Genomic DNA, 20,676 nt, shown 5'->3' on the forward strand with positions numbered 1-20,676 from the left:
GAGAGAAAGGGAGATGGAAAGGAAGAGAAAAGCAGAATTGGAAAGACAAGAAATGAAGAAGAAAGTGGAACAGGCAGAAGAAACGATAAAAGCGTTAGAACGAGAGATTGAGAGATTGAAAGAGATTGAGAAGGAAATCATATTTGAAAGAGAAAGAGACATGCGTATTGCAGAGAATGAGAAAGTCAAACTGGTTAACGAAAAGGTAAAAGAGTTAGAGAGAGAGGTTGAGAGACTGAAAGAAGATATGACAACAAAAGAGATTCAATACAAAATCAAATTTGAAAGAGCGAAAGAAGCGTTTAGAAGACAGAATGAGAGAGTGAAACAGGTTAACCAAAATGTACTAGTGTTAGACAGAGAGGTTGTGAGAATGAAAGAAGAGATTAGATTGAAAGACGAGACTGAACCAGAGAGAACATTTGATAGAGACAGAGAGAGAGAAAATGATTGGAGACGAAGTGAAGAGGAGTTGAAAAATAGAGTGGAGAGAGAGATGGAGATGGAGACAGCCCTCATCAATGACAAAAATACGTCTGAATTGGAGGAAGTCTTCAAGAAAATCAAGGAACAGCAGATAGAATTAGAAAATATGGAAACAGACAAATATAAATGGAAACAGAACCAAATGGACATGGAGGAGAAGATGGAGGGTGAGCACAACAAACAGAAAGAGGTAGAAAGAAAGAGAATGGAGAAAATACCAAAACAGAGACAAGAAGAAGATGAGAAGAAGAAGGAGATGGAGAGAGAAGAAGAAGAGGAGAGACGCAAACAGAAGCACATAGAGATGGAAGAGGAAGAAAGAGAGAGGGAGAAAGAGAGACAGAGACAGATCAAAAGGAAGAGAATGGAGAAGAGACAGAAAATTATGGAAAGAGAAGAAGAGAGACAGAGAGAGATTGAAAGAGAGATTGAAGAAGAAAGATGTAAACAGAAGCAAATAGAGATGGAAGAGGAAGAACGAGAAAGGGAGAAAGAGAGACAGAGAGAGATCAAAAGGAAGAGAATGGAGAAGAGACAGAAAATTATGGAAAGAGAAGAAGAGAGACAGAGAGAGATTGAAAGAGAGATTGAAGAAGAAAGATGTAAACAGAAGCAAATAGAGATGGAAGAGGAAGAAAGAGAGAGGGAGAAAGAGAGACAGAGAGAGATCAAAAGGAAGATAATGGAAAAGAGACAAAAACATATCGAAAGAGAAGAAGAGAGACAGAAAGAGATTGAAAGAGAGCACGCAGAAGAAAGATGTAAACAGAAGCAAATAGAGATGGAAGAGGAAGAACGAGAGAGGGAGAAGAGACAGAGAGAGATCAAAAGAAAGATAATGGAAAAGAGACAAAAACATATCGAAAGAAAAGAAGAGAGACAGAAAGAGATTGAAAGAGAGCACGAAGAAGAAAGATGTAAACAGAAGCAAATAGAGATGGAAGAGGAAGAACGAGAGAGGGAGAAAGAGAGACAGAGAGAGATCAAAAGAAAGAGAATGGAGAAGAGACAGAAAAACATGGAAAGAGAAGTGAGACAGAAAGAGATTGAAAGAGAGAATGAAGAACAACTATTTAAACAGAAGCAAATAGAGATGGAAGAGGAAGAAAGAGAAGAAGAGAGACAGAGAGAGATCAAAAGAGAGAATGATGAAGAAATGTGTAAACAGAAGCAAAAAGAGATGGAAGAGGAAGTACAAGAGAAGGAGAAAGAGAGACAGAGAGAGATCAAAAGAAAGATCATGGAAAAGAGACAAAAACATATCGGAAGAGAAGAAGAGAGACAGAAAGAGATTGAAAGAGAGAATGAAGAAGAAAGATGTAAACAGAAGAAAATAGAGATGGAAGAGAAAGAAAGAGAAGAAGAGAGACAGAAAGAGATTGAAAGAGAGAATGAAGAACAACTATTTAAACAGAAGCAAATAGAGATGGAAGAGGAAGAAAGAGAAGAAGAGAGACAGAGAGAGATCAAAAGAGAGAATGATGAAGAAAGATGTCAACAGAAGCAAATAGAGATGGAAGAGGAAGAAAGAGAAGAAGAGAGACAGAGAGCGATCGAAGAGAAAGAGAGACAGAGAGAGATTGGAGAGAAAGAAAGACGACAACAACAAGTGGAGAGAAAGATAATGTTTGAGAGAGATCAAGAAGAAGAAAATATATGGAAACAGAAGCAAATTGACATGGAGGAGGGAAGAGAGAGGGAGAACAAGAGACAGAGAGAGATAGAAGAGATACACAGACGACAACAACAAGAGGAGAGACAGAAACAAATGGAGAAGGAGAAAGAAAGAGAGAAAGACAATGACAATCAGAGAGAGATGGAATTAAAAGATCAGCAACAGAAAGAGATGGAGAAAGAAAAGATGATTATGAGAGAAAGGGAGGAAGCAGGAAGAAGAAAGGAAGGGCAGAAAAATATTTTGGGGGAAATTGAGGGACAGAATGAACTGGAGATAGAACAGGAGAGAGAGATGGAAGAAAAGCAGGAAGTGATTAAGGAAGCAGAGGAAGAGTACAGGGAAAGAGAAGAGAGAGGAAAGGAAGTAAGCATGAAGAAACATGTAGTAGTTAATGTTAAAGCAAAAGCACGGGAAGTCTTCAATAGGCGTAAAGAGAGGAGGTTAGAAGTGTTGAAGGGGGAACGAGAACACATAGAAAGAGGACAACAAATCAGGAGGGAGAAGGAGGAAAGACGGCTGGAGATGGAAAGAAAACAGGAGAGGGCAAGACAACAAGAGGAGCAGGATAAAAAACAAGAGATTGAAATTGCTAGACAGAAAGAAATGTTGAGACTACGAGAGGAGGAGAGGCAGAGAGAGGAAGAGAGAGAGGAGGAGAGAAAGAAAGCCATTAAATGCCATTTATCTTTAATCAGAGAGAGAGAAAAAATAATACAGGCAAAAAAAAGAGAGGAGATGGTGGAAGAGGAAAGAAGGGAGATCCTTGAGTACAAGAGGGGTGAGTTAGAGGAGGAAAAAGAAGATGTCAAGGAGGACATTCTCCCATCCGATAAAAGTATCCGAAGGAGAGCCGTGGGCTGGGTGAATAAAAAATGGGAGAAGAGGAACCTCAGAAAGATAGAGAGAACGTATCAGAGAGAGGCTGAGGAGGGCCATAAGATCGTCCACATAGGTAAGACCTGTTTTCCCTCTACTTATGACATTATCCTCTTTAGTCTCCTCTACACACATTTGTTCCACACCAGTCATCATGTTGCATCATTGTTTCAATATAAAACTACTGTCCAAAGAATATGTTAGCTGACATGGCTCATTGAGTGACTGACTGACATAACAAGAAAAATACTGCTGCTAACAACCACGTTTTTAAATGGTACCTTGTGTCATCTACTAGTCTAACTCTCAAGACTAAGTAGAGACCCAGAAAGAGTTCGTAAAAAACACACACAAAAACGTGTTTTGGGGGGATCCGGGGGCTACTAGTGGCCATGGGGCCCTAAGCGATCACATATGCCCTGGCACTATACAAAGAATAGGTGCCATTCTGGACTCATGTTCAACTTAGGGCCAGGTCAATTCAGGATGGGGATTATTGCACTTTATTGACAAATTCCATGCCTTGCTCAACTGAAAAGAGTAAAGAATCATTGAGATCCAATTGTGTTTTCTATTCTTCATTCCCTGTGTCCATTACATTTAAGTTGATACCAGATCCACTAAGATGAATGTGAACTCTACTTCTTCTCCCCTCCCAGCCATCCCTGGACACACAAGGCTAACATCCACCATGACCCGGGCAGAGAGAGAGAGGGAGAAGAGGAAGGAGCTGCTGAAGGCTGAGGAGAGAAGGAAGAAGATGGAGGATTTCAATAAGCAGTGGAGAGAGCGGTCCCTGCTTAAAAAACAGACTCATCAACAACTGAAGGAGGAGAGGGAGAGGATGAAGGAAAACTACCTGGATCAGATGAATCTGGAGGCTGATGCTCAAATCAACACCCGGTGTCTAACCACCCAACACAGCCACGATTACAACCACGGTCAGGAGTTGCCCGGGTGGGCCAATGGCCAACAAGTAAGCCAAGAGCCCACTGGATCTGCTGATGGCCACCAGGAAAGGCCAAGGAGGCAACAGGCATGGGCAGAGAACCAGGAGGGGAGTTCAGAGAACCATCAGGGGGGGCCAGAGAACCATCAGGGGGGGCCAGACAGCCAGCAGCTAGAAGCTCCAGAAGAGGTTGAAACATCAGAGCGAATATCCAAGACAAAGAAAAAGCCAAGCATCTGGAAGAAAATTAGGATGAGGTAAAGAATGTTTAAACATCTATTCATGTTTTACACTGTTAATATACATGTCATCACTTTAAAAAGTGACATTATCCAAATGTGAGGGTTTAGTGTACATGCAACACACATGTAAATATATAGATACTTACCTGTCTCTGTGATGTCTTACAGCCTCCCTGACGTGCTGTCTGCCTAGAGCTGGAACTCGATGAAGCCACAGTTCCACTGAGGTTACGTTGGTAATTAAAAGTGTCGCCCAATAATTCCTCCTCCTCTTTAAGTCATCGAGCCACATGTCCTCCTCAAAACATTATAGTCTCCTCAAGCCAGCAAGTATCCTCTTTATCAGGCAACAAACCATCGAAGGTCAGTGACCCTCCTCCCAAGAACAGAGACTCTCATCTGTATCCAAGTTAAATTAATCTCTGCTTACCACCTCTACAGTCCTAGAAAATATCCCCAAAATGGAAATGGTTTCAACAGAAGTCCTCCCCTCAGACCAGTGGCTCCACAGACCAGAGTTTCTCATCTTTATTCAAGTTGAATGCAACTCTGATCATTTTCACCACCTCTCCTGTTAAGGGGAGGTGCTGAAAAGGAGGTCTGGGAGGAGGTCTGCAGGTAGCCTGGACCGGACCGGTAGCAGCTAAGTTGCTGGCTCCATCCCCGGGCAGAGCTGCTCAAGTCAGGCCAGTGATGTTTGATGATGTCATTTTTGTTAGCAAAGTTTTACTCTTTAATAAAAGCATTTAGTAAAAAAGCAATGTTGTTGTTACGGTGTGGATTGTTTTGTTATTTATTAGAATTGAAACATCCAGTAGTCATGGTAGATGTTAGACTTTCAATGAGACACCTAACATTCCATCAGTTTGATACAATGTGTGACATGTTATATTAGAGAGGAGTCCTCTATACACATCTATTTTAGACCATAGGAGTAATATCAGATTGAAATAGCTTCTCTAAGAGTCTGAGGAGAGAGCAACAGTAGACGCATCGTTAGCTCTCCCACCTCCAGTTCAGTACTCGGGTCATTCCACCAATTGAGCACCTTTTGGGGGGTGTAACTTTATATTTCACCTAATTCTAACATTCTGTCATAAAGAGCACATGTTCAACTTAATACAAAACATGTTTTTCCATCTCAAAGTAACAAATACATACTATAGTAAGTGCCTATTAAGTGCCAAATAAAGTGACAGGGTTGACTGTAACAGAGTTGACTATTTCATCTAGAATCGACCATAGATCCCCATGTGACAGGGGGAATGGAATGCAAGCTTACCAAACACATGTAAATAGTTTAAACATTTCTAGACTGTCTATCTATAGGTAACAGGGTTGGTGTGTTATAATTCACCCACCCAGTGGTGATTGCAGCATGTACATCTTGGTGGGGAAAACTCCCCCAAAATGTTTTAGATGAATGCCAGCAAAGCCACTACACAACACAACACTAAACAATACATTAATTGCACTATAAATTTAACAAACGGTGCCCACAAACTGTTAGGGTCGACATAAAGCTGTCCCAACAGCAGAGCTTTCTTTTCAGCACCATGGAGAGAATCCTTTTTAAAAAACATAGCTGATATGGCTGACTTGCTTAAACAAATGTGGTTTCTACTGACAATTGAGATGTACAAACTATGGCATAAGGGGACAACGAGTGGACTACAGGATATCTGTAATTTAGATTAAGACAATGAGAGACCTAGGATGGACGTCGTCAATATAACTATTTGTTCAGCACTTTTGAAATGTACAGCGACAGAATTTTGAACATGGGCCATTCTTACAGTATTCTCCCTGTACACCAAGTCATAACTGCATATAAGCAGACAATGAAAGCTCTTACAATATTTGATGATTACATTTCTCTAAAACAGGCTATAGTCTACATGTACAAGACTCCCAAAATGTTATCAGCATATTGATTGCGCAACCAGGGGTGGAAAGACCTTGGATCATTGTTACTCTAACTTCCGCGACGCATATAAGGCCCTGCCACGCCCCCCTTTCGGAAAAGCTGACCACGACTCAATTTTGTTGATCCCTGCCTACAGACAGAAACTAAAACAAGAGGCTCCCACGCTGAGGTCTGTCCAACGCTGGTCCGACCAAGCTGACTCCACACTCCAAGACTGCTTCCATCACGTGGACTGGGACATGTTTCGTATTGCGTCAGACAACAACATTGACGAATACGCTGATTCGGTGTGCGAGTTCATTAGAACGTGCATTGAAGATGTCGTTCCCATAGCAACGATTAAAACATTCCCTAACCAGAAACCGTGGATTGATGGCAGCATTCGCGTGAAACTGAAAGCACGAACCACTGCTTTTAATCAGGGCAAGGTGTCTGGTAACATGACCGAATACAAACAGTGCAGCTATTCCCTCCGCAAGGCTATCAAACAAGCTAAGCGTCAGTACAGAGACAAAGTAGATCTCAATTCAACGGCTCAGACACAAGAGTCCTGTGGTCAGGTGTCTACAGTCATCACGGACTACAGGAAGAATCCAGCCCAGTCACGGACCAGGATGTCCTGCTCCCAGGCAGACTAAATAACTTTTTTGCCCGCTTTGAGGACAATACAGTGCCACTGACACGGCCTGCAACGAAACATGCGGTCTCTCCTTCACTGCAGCCGAGGTGAGTAAGACATTTAAACGTGTTAACCCTCGCAAGGCTGCAGGCCCAGACGGCATCCCCAGCCGCGCCCTCAGATCATGCGCAGACCAGCTGGCCGGTGTGTTTACTGACATATTCAATCAATCCCTATACCAGTCTGCTGTTCCCACATGCTTCAAGAGGGCCACCATTGTTCCTGTTCCCAAGAAAGCTAAGGTAACTGAGCTAAACGACTACCGCCCCGTAGCACTCACTTCCGTCATCATGAAGTGCTTTGAGAGACTAGTCAAGGACCCATATCACCTCCACCCTACCTGACACCCTAGACCCCACTCCATTTTGCTTACCGCCCAAATAGGTCCAGAGACGATGCAATCTCAACCACACTGCACACTGCCCTAACCCATCTGGACAAGAGGAATACCTATGTGAGAATGCTGTTCATTGACTACAGCTCGGCATTCAACACCATAGTACCCTCCAAGCTCGTCATCAAGCTCGAGACCCTGGTCTCGACCCGCCCTGTGCAACTGGGTACTGGACTTCCTGACGGGCCGCCCCAGGTGGTGAGGGTAGGCACAACATCTCCTCCCCGCTGATCCTCAACACTGGGGCCCCACAAGGGTGCGTTCTGAGCCCTCTCCTGTACTCCCTGTTCACCCACGACTGCGTGGCCACGCACGCCTCCAACTCAATCATCAAGTTTGCGGACGACACAACAGTGGTAGGCTTGATTACCAACAACGACGAGACGGCCTACAGGGAGGAGGTGAGGGCCCTCGGAGTGTGGTGTCAGGAAAATAACCTCACACTCAACGTCAACAAACTAAGGAATGATTGTGGACTTCAGAAACAGCAGAGGGACACCCCCCTATCCACATCGATGGAACAGTAGTGGAGAGGGTAGCAAGTTTTAAGTTCCTCGGCATACACATCACAGACAAACTGAATTGGTCCACTCACACAGACAGCATTGTGAAGAAGGCGCAGCAGCGCCTCTTCAACCTCAGGAGGCTGAAGAAATTCGGCTTGTCACCAAAAGCACTCACAAACTTCTACAGATGCACAATCGAGAGCATCCTGGCGGGCTGTATCACCGCCTGGTACGGCAACTGCTCCGCCCTCAACCGTAAGGCTCTCCAGAGGGTTAGTGAGGTCTGCACAACGCATCACCGGGGCAAACTACCTGCCCTCCAGGACACCTACACAAAACCCGATGTCACAGGAAGGCCATAAAGATCATCAAGGACATCAACCACCCGAGCCACTGCCTGTTCACCCCGCGATCATCCAGAAGGCGAGGTCAGTACAGGTGCATCAAAGCTGGGACCGAGAGACTGAAAAACAGCTTCTATCTCAAGGCCATCAGACTGTTAACAGCCACCACTAACATTGAGTGGCTGCTGCCAACACACTGACACTGACTCAACTCCAGCCACTTTAATAATGGGAATTGATGGGAAATTATGTAAATATATCACTAGCCACTTTAAACAATGCTACCTTATATAATGTTACTTACCCTACATTATTCATCTCATATGCATACGTATATACTGTACTATATCATCGACTGTATCCTTATGTAATACATGTATCACTAGCCACTTTAACTATGCCACTTTGTTTACATACTCATCTCATATGTTATACTGTACTCGATACCATCTACTGTATCTTGCCTATGCTGCTCTGTACCATCACTCATTCATATATCCTTATGTACATATTCTTTATCCCCTTACACTGTGTACAAGACAGTAGTTTTGGAATTGTTAGTTAGATTACTTGTTGGTTATTACTGCATTGTCAGAACTAGAAGCACATTCTTCTCCAAAGGTTAGCTCTGACATGCTTGTGCCACCAGTGGCACCCTCAGAATGTGGTGAGTTCTGAGGATGCTCCAACAGCTCATTGGGTATAAACGGCGGTACATTCGAAATCGTTACCCTTGATGACGGAGAGAAAGCGCCGTAACTTGAATAAACATTCCTTTAAGAAGTACGCCATGCTCAACCATACGATCTACAAGACTCTCTTCTTTAAGAAGTACGCCATGCTCAACCACGATCTACAAGACTCTCTTCTTTAAGAAGTACACCATGCTCACCATACGATCTACAAGACTCTCTTCTTTAAGAAGTACACCATGCTCAACCATAACGATCTACAAGACTCTCTTCTTTAAGAAGTACACCATGCTCAACCATACGATCTACAAGACTCTCTTCTTTAAGAAGTACGCCATGCTCAACCATACGATCTACAAGACTCTCTTCTTTAAGCAAAACCACCACCCCTTTATTCATCCGTGATGCATAAGCAACATTCTCATATCCCACCTTCTCTCCTACGGCGACCAGAAACTCCTCCACAGTGACAGTAGCGTCAGTAACACACCTGAAGCCGTGCTGAAGTGACAGGACGGCATCCCCATGTGGGTCGCCACCCCCGCCAAAGCCATTTTCAACACGAAAAAACAATGTACTTAATTCTACCCACAACACTAAATAAAAATACTGATAACCTCAATGATGCATAGGAAGAGAAAAAAGACACCACCAAGAAAAATAAATGTAAAGAAAAAGCAGGATATGTAACTCTACACAACACTCACTCATACAATTCCCAGCATGCACCAAACACTCTCAGCATGCAGAGAGAGATTGTCCAGACAGAATGTTTAACACTGTTAATTTGACCACCAGAGAAGAGAAAGAAAACTGTTATGAGCTGAACAATATGCCAGTGGAAAGGAGACCGTACCAGGTGACCCAATTGTGGTTTGTGACTATTATGATTTCCCATTTCAGCCAATTCAGTTGCAGTAATTCGGTTACAGATTTCTTGGTAATTCCACTAGCATTTTGGTAACGGAATTACGAGTTTTAATCACTTAATAATTCACGCAAAAAATATACATCAGAAAAATCACTAGAACTATTGTTAGCCCCACCATTACTTCTGTGAACTTTCATTATCCCCCTCCTCACAATGACAAATGTGAAAATATCTTGAAGTTATGTGGGTTTTTGGTAACGGAATTACAAGGCACAAGGTAATATTTCTGAAACTTAAAGAAGGTTAATGATTTCTCCAAACCAAATGTAAGTGTTGATATTAGTAGTCAGGGTCTTTATGTCAACATGATTCTGTTTTTATGTAGTTCTGATATTGGACCTTTTAAGACTTTTTCTGGTGATGTTTTCTAAGATCCCTTTTCCATCTGTTGACCCAGAAATCAAAGCCTTCACTGGTTGAAAAATGGATCTAGAATTACATTTACCAAAAATATACAGTCTTAGATTTCATTTGACAGCCAATTACACATGCTCCTATGAACGATGCGTTGGTGCTCAAATCAAATCAAATTTTACACTTCACAACACATGGTTAGCAAATGTTATTGCGACTGTAGCGAAATGCTTGTGCTTCTAGTTCTGAAAGTACAGCAATATCTAACAGTAATATCTAACAATTTCACAACCAATACCTAATAGACAATCATTTTACATGGAAATGCCTACTGTAACTCTAGAGATACTATCCAGCCCCAGCTAGTAATAAAGTGGTCAGGGTGGTTGCTACTGGCCTCTCCACAGCTTCAGCCTGAATCCCACCCATGATGAGAGGAGGTTTTCTGGACACACAGGACAGGGAGAAACTACAGTCTGAATCAAACCCATGATGAGAGGAGGTTTACTGGACACACAGGGAGAAACTACAGTCTGAATCACACCCATGATCAGAGGAGGTTTAGTGGACACACAGGAGAAACTACAGTCTGAATCACACCCATGATAAGAGGAGGTTTACTGGACACACAGGGAGAAACTACAGTATGAATCACACCCATGATTAGAGAGGTTTACTGGACACACAGGGAGAAACTACAGTCTGATGACTGATGAGACTACCTTTAAGGCTTAAGGGTTTGGTTAATGTTAGGGTTAAGGTTAGAGTCTGTTTTAAGTTTTGGCCAGATGGGCTGTCAATGGGATGTTGGTCAGAAAAGTCCATTTAGTCTTTCCCTTCTCAACCTGTCCTCCCCTAACCAGTTCATATCATGTATTCCACCACCAGCACACCTGATTCACTAATCAGAGGTTTGGATGATTAGTTGACCAGTGGTACAAAGTGGACTGGATCTAGGTGAACTATGTGGAGAGAGTCTTCCAGGGACAGTACAGTACAGACTGAGAAGCTAACAACAGTGTAGTTTACTCAACTCATTCAAACTATCATGAATATTGTTTAGAGAGAAGATCTGCACAAGGGCATAAAGTTTAAGATATAGCAAGAGAGGACAATATGGTGCAAGGTAGCCAAAGTGGAATCAAAAGTTATAGGCCTAATCATCAATCAAATATGAAATATAAAACCAAAAATAATCTACATAGAAAGACAACATGTCATCTACATGTGTTATAGAATAGCTCCCTTCTCACATCCCAGGTCATGTTTGGACTGGAACGTGACAACTCAACGGGCTATGCGCATCTCCCCAATAGCCTACAGACAACTTTCCTGAGTGCAATGTCATTAATGTGACCGATATGTACAGTATAATAAGCATAGTGAAGAAGGAAAAGATCCCACCTCTGACACACAGCAGAGACATTGCTGATGAGATTTCCCCTGGAGCAAGAGTCTCTCAAGAATTTAAAACAGTCATTGCGTTTCAATGAATGTCCTCCCCAAACGCTTGTTGCATCGTGAACTATCCTCCCAGTCCCTTGGAGTTCATCGGATGGATGATGCGCCGCTGCCATTTACTTGGATGAGAAGTTGGACGAACGCTCCTCCAGCTCACGATACGAAATGGTGGGAACTACAGTGTGGTGATGTGTCGTTCACGAACGAACGGCTCTTTTTGAACGGATCTTTTTGTTGAACCTCGGGAACCGAATTGCATCGGTGAAAGAGCCATTCCTCTGGCTCTATGATTTGCAAACTGCTACTACTGCTTGTTGAGATCAGAACAACGTTTTTCTGTAGATAAATTACAACATCATTATCTAAAGGGGTGAATCCTCACTGCAGAAACAATAAATAGTGGGGAGAGAGTTGTGATTGTATGTTTGTTTGTACAGTTATGGCTGTAATGTTATTATTTTGTGTTCTCACTAAACACCCACATTTGTATTTGTGTGGGAAATGTTTGTAGGCTTTGGTTGCTGTTTGTATTTCATTGAACTTTAGGCCCATACAAAGACAAATCACACAACATAGAATTCCAAATAACCTTAGGCAAAAATACACGAAATAAAAGTCAAGTGAAAATAGTTATAAATGACTTTATCAATTATGAGTAGCTAAACATTATCGACTTTTGGACACTGATGCGCAGGAGAACCCCTAGCTGTCAATCAAGCAGGCGCGGTGAACGGATTATGACGCTCAAGCGTTCCAAATGACGCAACAATACAGCTCCAGACCAGAGAAAGTTAATGCCGAGGATATTATTCGGTTCAACACTAAAACTGAGGTTTGACACGTGTGATTTGAGGTGAGTCAAATATTTACAAAAGTTTACAATACATTAACCATCCGCTTCGTTATTTCTGTTGCTATCAATCACTCCATCTGTATCTACTCTTCTGTCTGTCTGTCGGACTATCTGAATTGTCTGTGTACTGTCTAGCCACATATGCCAGAAAGGTTCTTTCACATAGGCTCATATTCACAAAGTCTCATAGAAGGAGTGCTGATCAATAATCAGTTTGGTCTTTTAAATTAAACTGAATACGTTTTGATGGACAGGAGGCGACCTGATCCTAGATCAGCACTCCTACCCTGAAACACTTTGTGAACACAATCCAGGTGTACTGTGATTATGAAGTTGTGATGAGTTTTATTATATTAGTTGTGCTGATGCATGATGGGTTGTAGGCTAGAGCTTGAGGACACAACTCTGAAGACTGTTTCTGAATTCACTGACCTGGTGAGTAAATGTTGTGTACAATGGCACCATCTAGTGACAGAAACATAGAAACACACATTGTTGCTGAACGAAGGCATCTCTTTATTTTCCAGAAATAAAACTTGTAGACCTTTCCTGCAGTCTCTGAGGAGATGGACACCTCTTCTTCTTCTGGACGATCTCCGTCTCCTACTGGGACTGTCTTCTTACCCCCTCCTATCATGTGGAACAGTCTGTAAGTCATTCATCACATAACCTAGCTCTGGTACAGGGCATTATGTGCGGCTTGCTGAAGGAAGGCTCAGTGTCTGCAAGCTGTACGTAACGCCCTGGACCAGAGTGACACATTACCCACCTCTGGCCATCATGGATAGTCAACTCATCACATTCACATACTGTAAGTCACAGTTGTGTGATTTGTGTTATTAAAGACAGTTAAATTGAGCAGAAGTTGAATTATTATTTTAATATTGTAGTAAATTGTCTGAGTTCACTTCCTAAATAATGTGTTGACATTCCTTTGCTCCCAGCTACAAGCAGGCAGAGATGGAGGTTCACTTCCTGAGAGAAGAGAAGAAGACCTGTACAGAGAAGGAAGCCCACATGCTTGAGTTGATGGGGAAGGATCGAACGATCCGAAATCAGAAGAAGGAGATGGACAGACTCCAAGTGTGCCTCTGGAGGAGGAAAAGAAGAAGAGGAATGGTGGAACGGAGAAGGACAAGATCATTGAACAATTACAGTTTGAGACAGACCATCTCCGAGCCCTTTTAAAAGATGAAAGGAGGAGAAGAAGAGTAGAAAGGGGTATCATGGAAGAGTGGAAAGACTGAAATCCTGAGACTGAGGGAGGCAGAGAGCCAGAGGGAGGCAGAGAGCCAGAGGGAGGCAGAGAGTCAGAGTGGAGGCAGAGAAGCCAGAGAGATGCAGAAAGACAGAGAGAAGCAGAGAGACAGAGAGAAGCAGAGAGACAGAGAGAAGACAGAGAGACAGAGAGAAGCAGAGAGGAAGAGGGAGGCCAGAGAGAGAGAGGGAAAGCAGCGACTACAGAGGGAAGCAGAGAGAGCACAGAAGCAATGGAGCACCAGAGAAAACTGCATGAGATCCACAGACTCAAACAACTTGCTGGAGCTACTGATGGTGGACCTACAACGGCCCACGTAAGACATGTCATTGTTATTATTAAAAGGCAGTGTATATTTACCCAGCTGAAAATGAATAGTGGCAGGACATCCGGTACGCTAACCAATGTTAACTTTTATTCCTTTCCTTAACCCTTACCTTAACCTCACTGAAACTATACCTAACCTTTACCTTAACCAACCCTAGGTCCTGAACCTAAACCTTCTTTATCTCAACCCCTATGCCTTTCTTCCTGCCGGTTGAATATCCACTTCCTTATTAACGTCATTACTGTTGTTGTTGTTGATAACTGTATCTGTGAAGGTTGTAAATAGTTGCATTAGTGAAGCATCATTTGTAGGAGTAATTTCTACAAGCATAAACATCAGAGGCAACATTGTTGTAACATCACACACAAATTGTAACAGGAATTTCTCAAACCCCTAACTGAATGAGCAAGAAGGTTGGGTGTTGTATTTGAACAACATTTTGGACATAATTGATTCCATAAAATGTCTCATAATTTTTCAAACCATGATAATACATTAATTGACAATGAATTGTCCAGATGAAATTTGATCAAAATGACCCTGCTATTGATGTGTCCAGTGTTTGATTCAATTACCTAGCTCTAGGTTATATTTCTGTGTATCGTTCTCTGCAATCTTTTTGAAAGTATGTACTTGTAATAGTATTATCACTAATTTAACCTTTTAAAATGAAGCAAGAGATTGAGAGATTGAGGCTATGGCAGAAAGTCATGAGGATCAGCGACAAGTACTGGCCTGGGACCAACAAACCTATTGAGACAGGAAGAGAGAGGGAAAGAGAGAGAGGAAAAAGAGAGAGAAAGGGAGATGGAAAGGAAGAGAAAAGCAGAATTGGAAAGACAAGAAATGAGAAGAAAGTGGAACAGGCAGAAGAAACGATAAAAGCGTTAGAACGAAGATTGAGAGATTGAAAGAGATTGAGAAGGAAATCATATTTGAAATGAGAAAGAGACATGCGTATTGCAGAGAATGAGAAGTCAAACTGGTTAACGAAAAGGTAAAAGAGTTAGAGAGAGAGGTTGAGAGACTGAAAGAAGATATGACAACAAAAGAGATTCAATACAAAATCAAATTTGAAAGAGCGAAAGAAGCGTTTAGAAGACAGAATGAGAGAGTGAAACAGGTTAACCAAAATGTACTAGTGTTAGACAGAGAGGTTGTGAGAATGAAGAAGAGATTTAGTTGAAAGACGAGACGAACCAGAGAGAACATTTGATAGAGACAGAGAGAGAGAAAATGATTGGAGACGAAGTGAAGAGGAGTTGAAAAATAGAGTGGAGAGAGAGATGGAGATGGAGACAGCCCTCATCAATGACAAAAATACGTCTGAATTGAGGAAGTCTTCAAGAAAATCAAGGAACAGCAGATAGAATTAGAAAATATGGAAACAGACAAATATAAATGGAAACAGAACCAAAATGGACATGGAGGAGAAGATGGAGGGTGAGCACAACAAACAGAAAGAGGTAGAAAGAAAGAGAATGGAGAAAATACCAAAACAGAGACAAGAAGAAGATGAGAAGAAGAAGGAGATGGGAGAGAGAAGAAGAAGAGGAGAGACGCAAACAGAAGCACATAGAGATGGAAGAGGAAGAAAGAGAGAGGGAGAAAGAGAGACAGAGACAGATCAAAAGGAAGAGAATGGAGAAGAGACAGAAAATTATGGAAAGAGAAGAAGAGAGACAGAGAGAGATTGAAAGAGAGATTGAAGAAGAAAGATGTAAACAGAAGCAAATAGAGATGGAAGAGGAAGAACGAGAAAGGGAGAAAGAGAGACAGAGAGAGATCAAAAGGAAGAGAATGGAGAAGAGACAGAAAATTATGGAAAGAGAAGAAGAGAGACAGAGAGAGATTGAAAGAGAGATTGAAGAAGAAAGATGTAAACAGAAGCAAATAGAGATGGAAGAGGAAGAAAGAGAGAGGGAGAAAGAGAGACAGAGAGAGATCAAAAGGAAGATAATGGAAAAGAGACAAAAACATATCGAAAGAGAAGAAGAGAGACAGAAAGAGATTGAAAGAGAGCACGCAGAAGAAAGATGTAAACAGAAGCAAATAGAGATGGAAGAGGAAGAACGAGAGAGGGAGAAGAGACAGAGAGAGATCAAAAGAAAGATAATGGAAAAGAGACAAAAACATATCGAAAGAAAAGAAGAGAGACAGAAAGAGATTGAAAGAGAGCACGAAGAAGAAAGATGTAAACAGAAGCAAATAGAGATGGAAGAGGAAGAACGAGAGAGGGAGAAAGAGAGACAGAGAGAGATCAAAAGAAAGAGAATGGAGAAGAGACAGAAAAACATGGAAAGAGAAGTGAGACAGAAAGAGATTGAAAGAGAGAATGAAGAACAACTATTTAAACAGAAGCAAATAGAGATGGAAGAGGAAGAAAGAGAAGAAGAGAGACAGAGAGAGATCAAAGAGAGAATGATGAAGAAATGTGTAAACAGAAGCAAAAAGAGATGGAAGAGGAAGTACAAGAGAAGGAGAAAGAGAGACAGAGAGAGATCAAAAGAAAGATCATGGAAAAGAGACAAAACATATCGGAAGAGAAGAAGAGAGACAGAAAGAGATTGAAAGAGAGAATGAAGAAGAAAGATGTAAACAGAAGAAAATAGAGATGGAAGAGAAAGAAAGAGAAGAAGAGAGACAGAAAGAGATTGAAAGAGAGAATGAAGAACAACTATTTAAACAGAAGCAAATAGAGATGGAAGAGGAAGAAAGAGAAGAAGAGAGACAGAGAGAGATCAAAAGAGAGAATGATGAAGAAAGATGTCAACAGAAGCAAATAGAGATGGAAGAGGAAGAAAGAGAAGAAGAGAGACAGAGAGCGATCGAAGAGAAAGAGAGACAGAGAGAGATTGGAGAGAAAGAAAGACGACAACAACAAGTGGAGAGAAAGATAATGTTTGAGAGAGATCAAGAAGAAGAAAATATATGGAAACAGAAGCAAATTGACATGGAGGAGGGAAGAGAGAGGGAGAACAAGAGACAGAGAGAGATAGAAGAGATACACAGACGACAACAACAAGAGGAGAGACAGAAACAAATGGAGAAGGAGAAAGAAAGAGAGAAAGACAATGACAATCAGAGAGAGATGGAATTAAAAGATCAGCAACAGAAAGAGATGGAGAAAGAAAGATGATTATGAGAGAAAGGGAGGAAGCAGGAAGAAGAAAGGAAGGGCAGAAAAATATTTTGGGGAAATTGAGGGACAGAATGAACTGGAGATAGAACAGGAGAGAGAGATGGAAGAAAAGCAGGAAGTGATTAAGGAAGCAGAGGAAGAGTACAGGGAAAGAGAAGAGAGAGGAAAGGAAGTAAGCATGAAGAAACATGTAGTAGTTAATGTTAAAGCAAAAGCACGGGAAGTCTTCAATAGGCGTAAAGAGAGGAGGTTAGAAGTGTTGAAGGGGAACGAGAACACATAGAAAGAGGACAACAAATCAGGAGGGAGAAGGAGGAAAGACGGCTGGAGATGGAAAGAAAACAGGAGAGGGCAAGACAACAAGAGGAGCAGGATAAAAAACAAGAGATTGAAATTGCTAGACAGAAAGAAATGTTGAGACTACGAGAGGAGGAGAGGCAGAGAGAGGAAGAGAGAGAGGAGGAGAGAAAGAAAGCCATTAAATGCCATTTATCTTTAATCAGAGAGAGAGAAAAAATAATACAGGCAAAAAAAAGAGAGGAGATGGTGGAAGAGGAAAGAAGGGAGATCCTTGAGTACAAGAGGGGTGAGTTAGAGGAGGAAAAAGAAGATGTCAAGGAGGACATTCTCCCATCCGATAAAAGTATCCGAAGGAGAGCCGTGGGCTGGGTGAATAAAAAATGGGAGAAGAGGAACCTCAGAAAGATAGAGAGAACGTATCAGAGAGAGGCTGAGGAGGGCCATAAGATCGTCCACATAGGTAAGACCTGTTTTCCCTCTACTTATGACATCATCCTCTTTAGTCTCCTCTACACACATTTGTTCCACACCAGTCATCATGTTGCATCATTGTTTCAATATAAAACTACTGTCCAAAGAATATGTTAGCTGACATGGCTCATTGAGTGACTGACTGACATAACAAGAAAAATACTGCTGATAACAACCACGTTTTTAAATGGTACCTTGTGTCATCTACTAGTCTAACTCTCAAGACTAAGTAGAGACCCAGAAAGAGTTCGTAAAAAACACACACAAAAACGTGTTTTGGGGGGATCCGGGGGCTACTAGTGGCCATGGGGCCCTAAGCGATCACATATGCCCTGGCACTATACAAAGAATAGGTGCCATTCTGGACTCATGTTCAACTTAGGGCCAGGTCAATTCGGGATGGGAATTATTGCACTTTATTGACAAATTCCATGCCTTGCTCAACTGAAAAGAGTAAAGAATCATTGAGATCCAATTGTGTTTTCTATTCTTCATTCCCTGTGTCCATTACATTTAAGTTGATACCAGATCCACTAAGATGAATGTGAACTCTACTTCTTCTCCCCTCCCAGCCATCCCTGGACACACAAGGCTAACATCCACCATGACCCGGGCAGAGAGAGAGAGGGAGAAGAGGAAGGAGCTGCTGAAGGCTGAGGAGAGAAGGAAGAAGATGGAGGATTTCAATAAGCAGTGGAGAGAGCGGTCCCTGCTTAAAAAACAGACTCATCAACAACTGAAGGAGGAGAGGGAGAGGATGAAGGAAAACTACCTGGATCAGATGAATCTGGAGGCTGATGCTCAAATCAACACCCGGTGTCTAACCACCCAACACAGCCACGATTACAACCACGGTCAGGAGTTGCCCGGGTGGGCCAATGGCCAACAAGTAAGCCAAGAGCCCACTGGATCTGCTGATGGCCACCAGGAAAGGCCAAGGAGGCAACAGGCATGGGCAGAGAACCAGGAGGGGAGTTCAGAGAACCATCAGGGGGGGCCAGAGAACCATCAGGGGGGGGCCAGACAGCCAGCAGCTAGAAGCTCCAGAAGAGGTTGAAACATCAGAGCGAATATCCAAGACAAAGAAAAAGCCAAGCATCTGGAAGAAAATTAGGATGAGGTAAAGAATGTTTAAACATCTATTCATGTTTTACACTGTTAATATACATGTCATCACTTTAAAAAGTGACATTATCCAAATGTGAGGGTTTAGTGTACATGCAACACACATGTAAATATATAGATACTTACCTGTCTCTGTGATGTCTTACAGCATTCTGCCTAGAGCTGGAACTCGATGAAGCCACAGTTCCACTGAGGTTACGTTGGTAATTAAAAGTGTCGCCCAATAATTCCTCCTCCTCTTTAAGTCATCGAGCCACATTTCCTCCTCAAAACATTATAGTCTCCTCAAGCCAGCAAGTATCCTCTTTATCAGGCAACAAACCATCGAAGGTCAGTGACCCTCCTCCCAAGAACAGAGACTCTCATCTGTATCCTAGTTAAATTCATCTCTGCTTACCACCTCTACAGTCCTAGAAAATATCCCAAAAATGGAAATGGTTTCAACAGAAGTCCTCCCCTCAGACCAGTGGCTCCACAGACCAGAGTTTCTCATCTTTATTCAAGTTGAATGCAACTCTGATCATTTTCACCACCTCTCCTGTTAAGGGGAGGTTCTGAAAAGGAGGTCTGGGAGGAGGTCTGCAGGTAGCCTGGACCGGACAAGTAGCAGCTAAGTTGCTGGCTCCATCCCCGGGCAGAGCTGCTCAAGTCAGGCCAGTGATGTTTGATGATGTCATTTTTGTTTGCAAAGTTTTACTCTTTAATAAAAGCATTTATTAAAAAAGCAATATTGTTGTTACGGTGTGGATTGTTTTGTTATTTATTAGAATTGAAACATCCAGTAGTCATGGTAGATGTTAGACTTTCAATGAGACACCTAACATTCCATCAGTTTGATACAATGTGTGACATGTTATATTAGAGAGGAGTCCTCTATACACATCTATTTTAGACCATAGGAGAAATATCAGATTGAAATAGCTTCTCTAAGAATCTGAGGAGAGAGCAACAGTAGAAGCATCGTTAGCTCTCCCACCTCCAGTTCAGTACTCCTCCAGTTCAGTACCAATTGAGTACCTTTGGGGAGTGTAACTTTTATTTCACCTAATTCTAACATTCTGTCATAAAGAGCACATGTTCAACTTAATATAAAACATGTTTTCCATCTCAAAGTAACAAATACATACTATAGTAAGTGCCTATTAAGTGTCAAATAAAGTGACAGGGTTGACTGTAACAGAGTTGACTATTTCATCTAGAATCAACCATAGATCCCCATGTGACAGGGGGAATGGAATGCAAGCTTACCAAACACATGTAAATAGTTTAAACATGTCTAGACTGTCTATCTATAGGTAACAGGGTTGGTGTGTTATAATTCACCCACCCAGTGGTGATTGCAGCATGTACATCTTGGTGGGGAAAACCTCCCCAAAATGTTTTAGATGAATGCCAGCAAAGCCACTACACAACACAACACTAAACAATACATTAATTGCACTATAAATTTAACAAACGGTGCCCACAAACTGTTAGGGTCGACATAAAGCTGTCCCAACAGCAGAGCTTTCTTTTCAGCACCATGGAGAGGATCCTTTTTAAAAAACATAGCTGATATGGCTGACTTGCTTAAACAAATGTGGTTTCTACTGACAATTGAGATGTACAAACTATGGCATAAGGGGACAACGAGTGGACTACAGGATATCTGTAATTTAGATTAAGACAATGAGAGACCTA

General features: G+C 42.0%; 1 protein-coding gene and 1 long non-coding RNA gene across 2 annotated transcripts; both read left to right on the forward strand.

Annotated features, from left to right (window-relative positions):
- The first annotated feature begins 2,281 nt into the window (after window positions 1–2,281).
- LOC118964836 (vicilin-like seed storage protein At2g18540) lies at window positions 2,282–4,688 on the forward strand. Its single transcript, XM_036979320.1, has 2 exons — window positions 2,282–3,116; window positions 3,700–4,688. Exons 1-2 carry the CDS (start codon window positions 2,303–2,305, stop codon window positions 4,248–4,250), a joined length of 1,365 nt encoding a protein of 454 aa, XP_036835215.1. The 5' UTR covers window positions 2,282–2,302; the 3' UTR covers window positions 4,251–4,688.
- A 14,195-nt stretch (window positions 4,689–18,883) lies between these two features.
- LOC118936656 lies at window positions 18,884–19,425 on the forward strand. Its single transcript, XR_005052009.1, has 2 exons — window positions 18,884–18,991; window positions 19,145–19,425. It is a non-coding gene; the product is annotated as an uncharacterized LOC118936656 (long non-coding RNA).
- The last annotated feature ends 1,251 nt before the right edge of the window (window positions 19,426–20,676 follow it).

The sequence above is a fragment of the Oncorhynchus mykiss genome, chromosome 6 (genome assembly GCF_013265735.2).
Source record: "Oncorhynchus mykiss isolate Arlee chromosome 6, USDA_OmykA_1.1, whole genome shotgun sequence".
Lineage (NCBI taxonomy): Eukaryota > Metazoa > Chordata > Actinopteri > Salmoniformes > Salmonidae > Oncorhynchus > Oncorhynchus mykiss.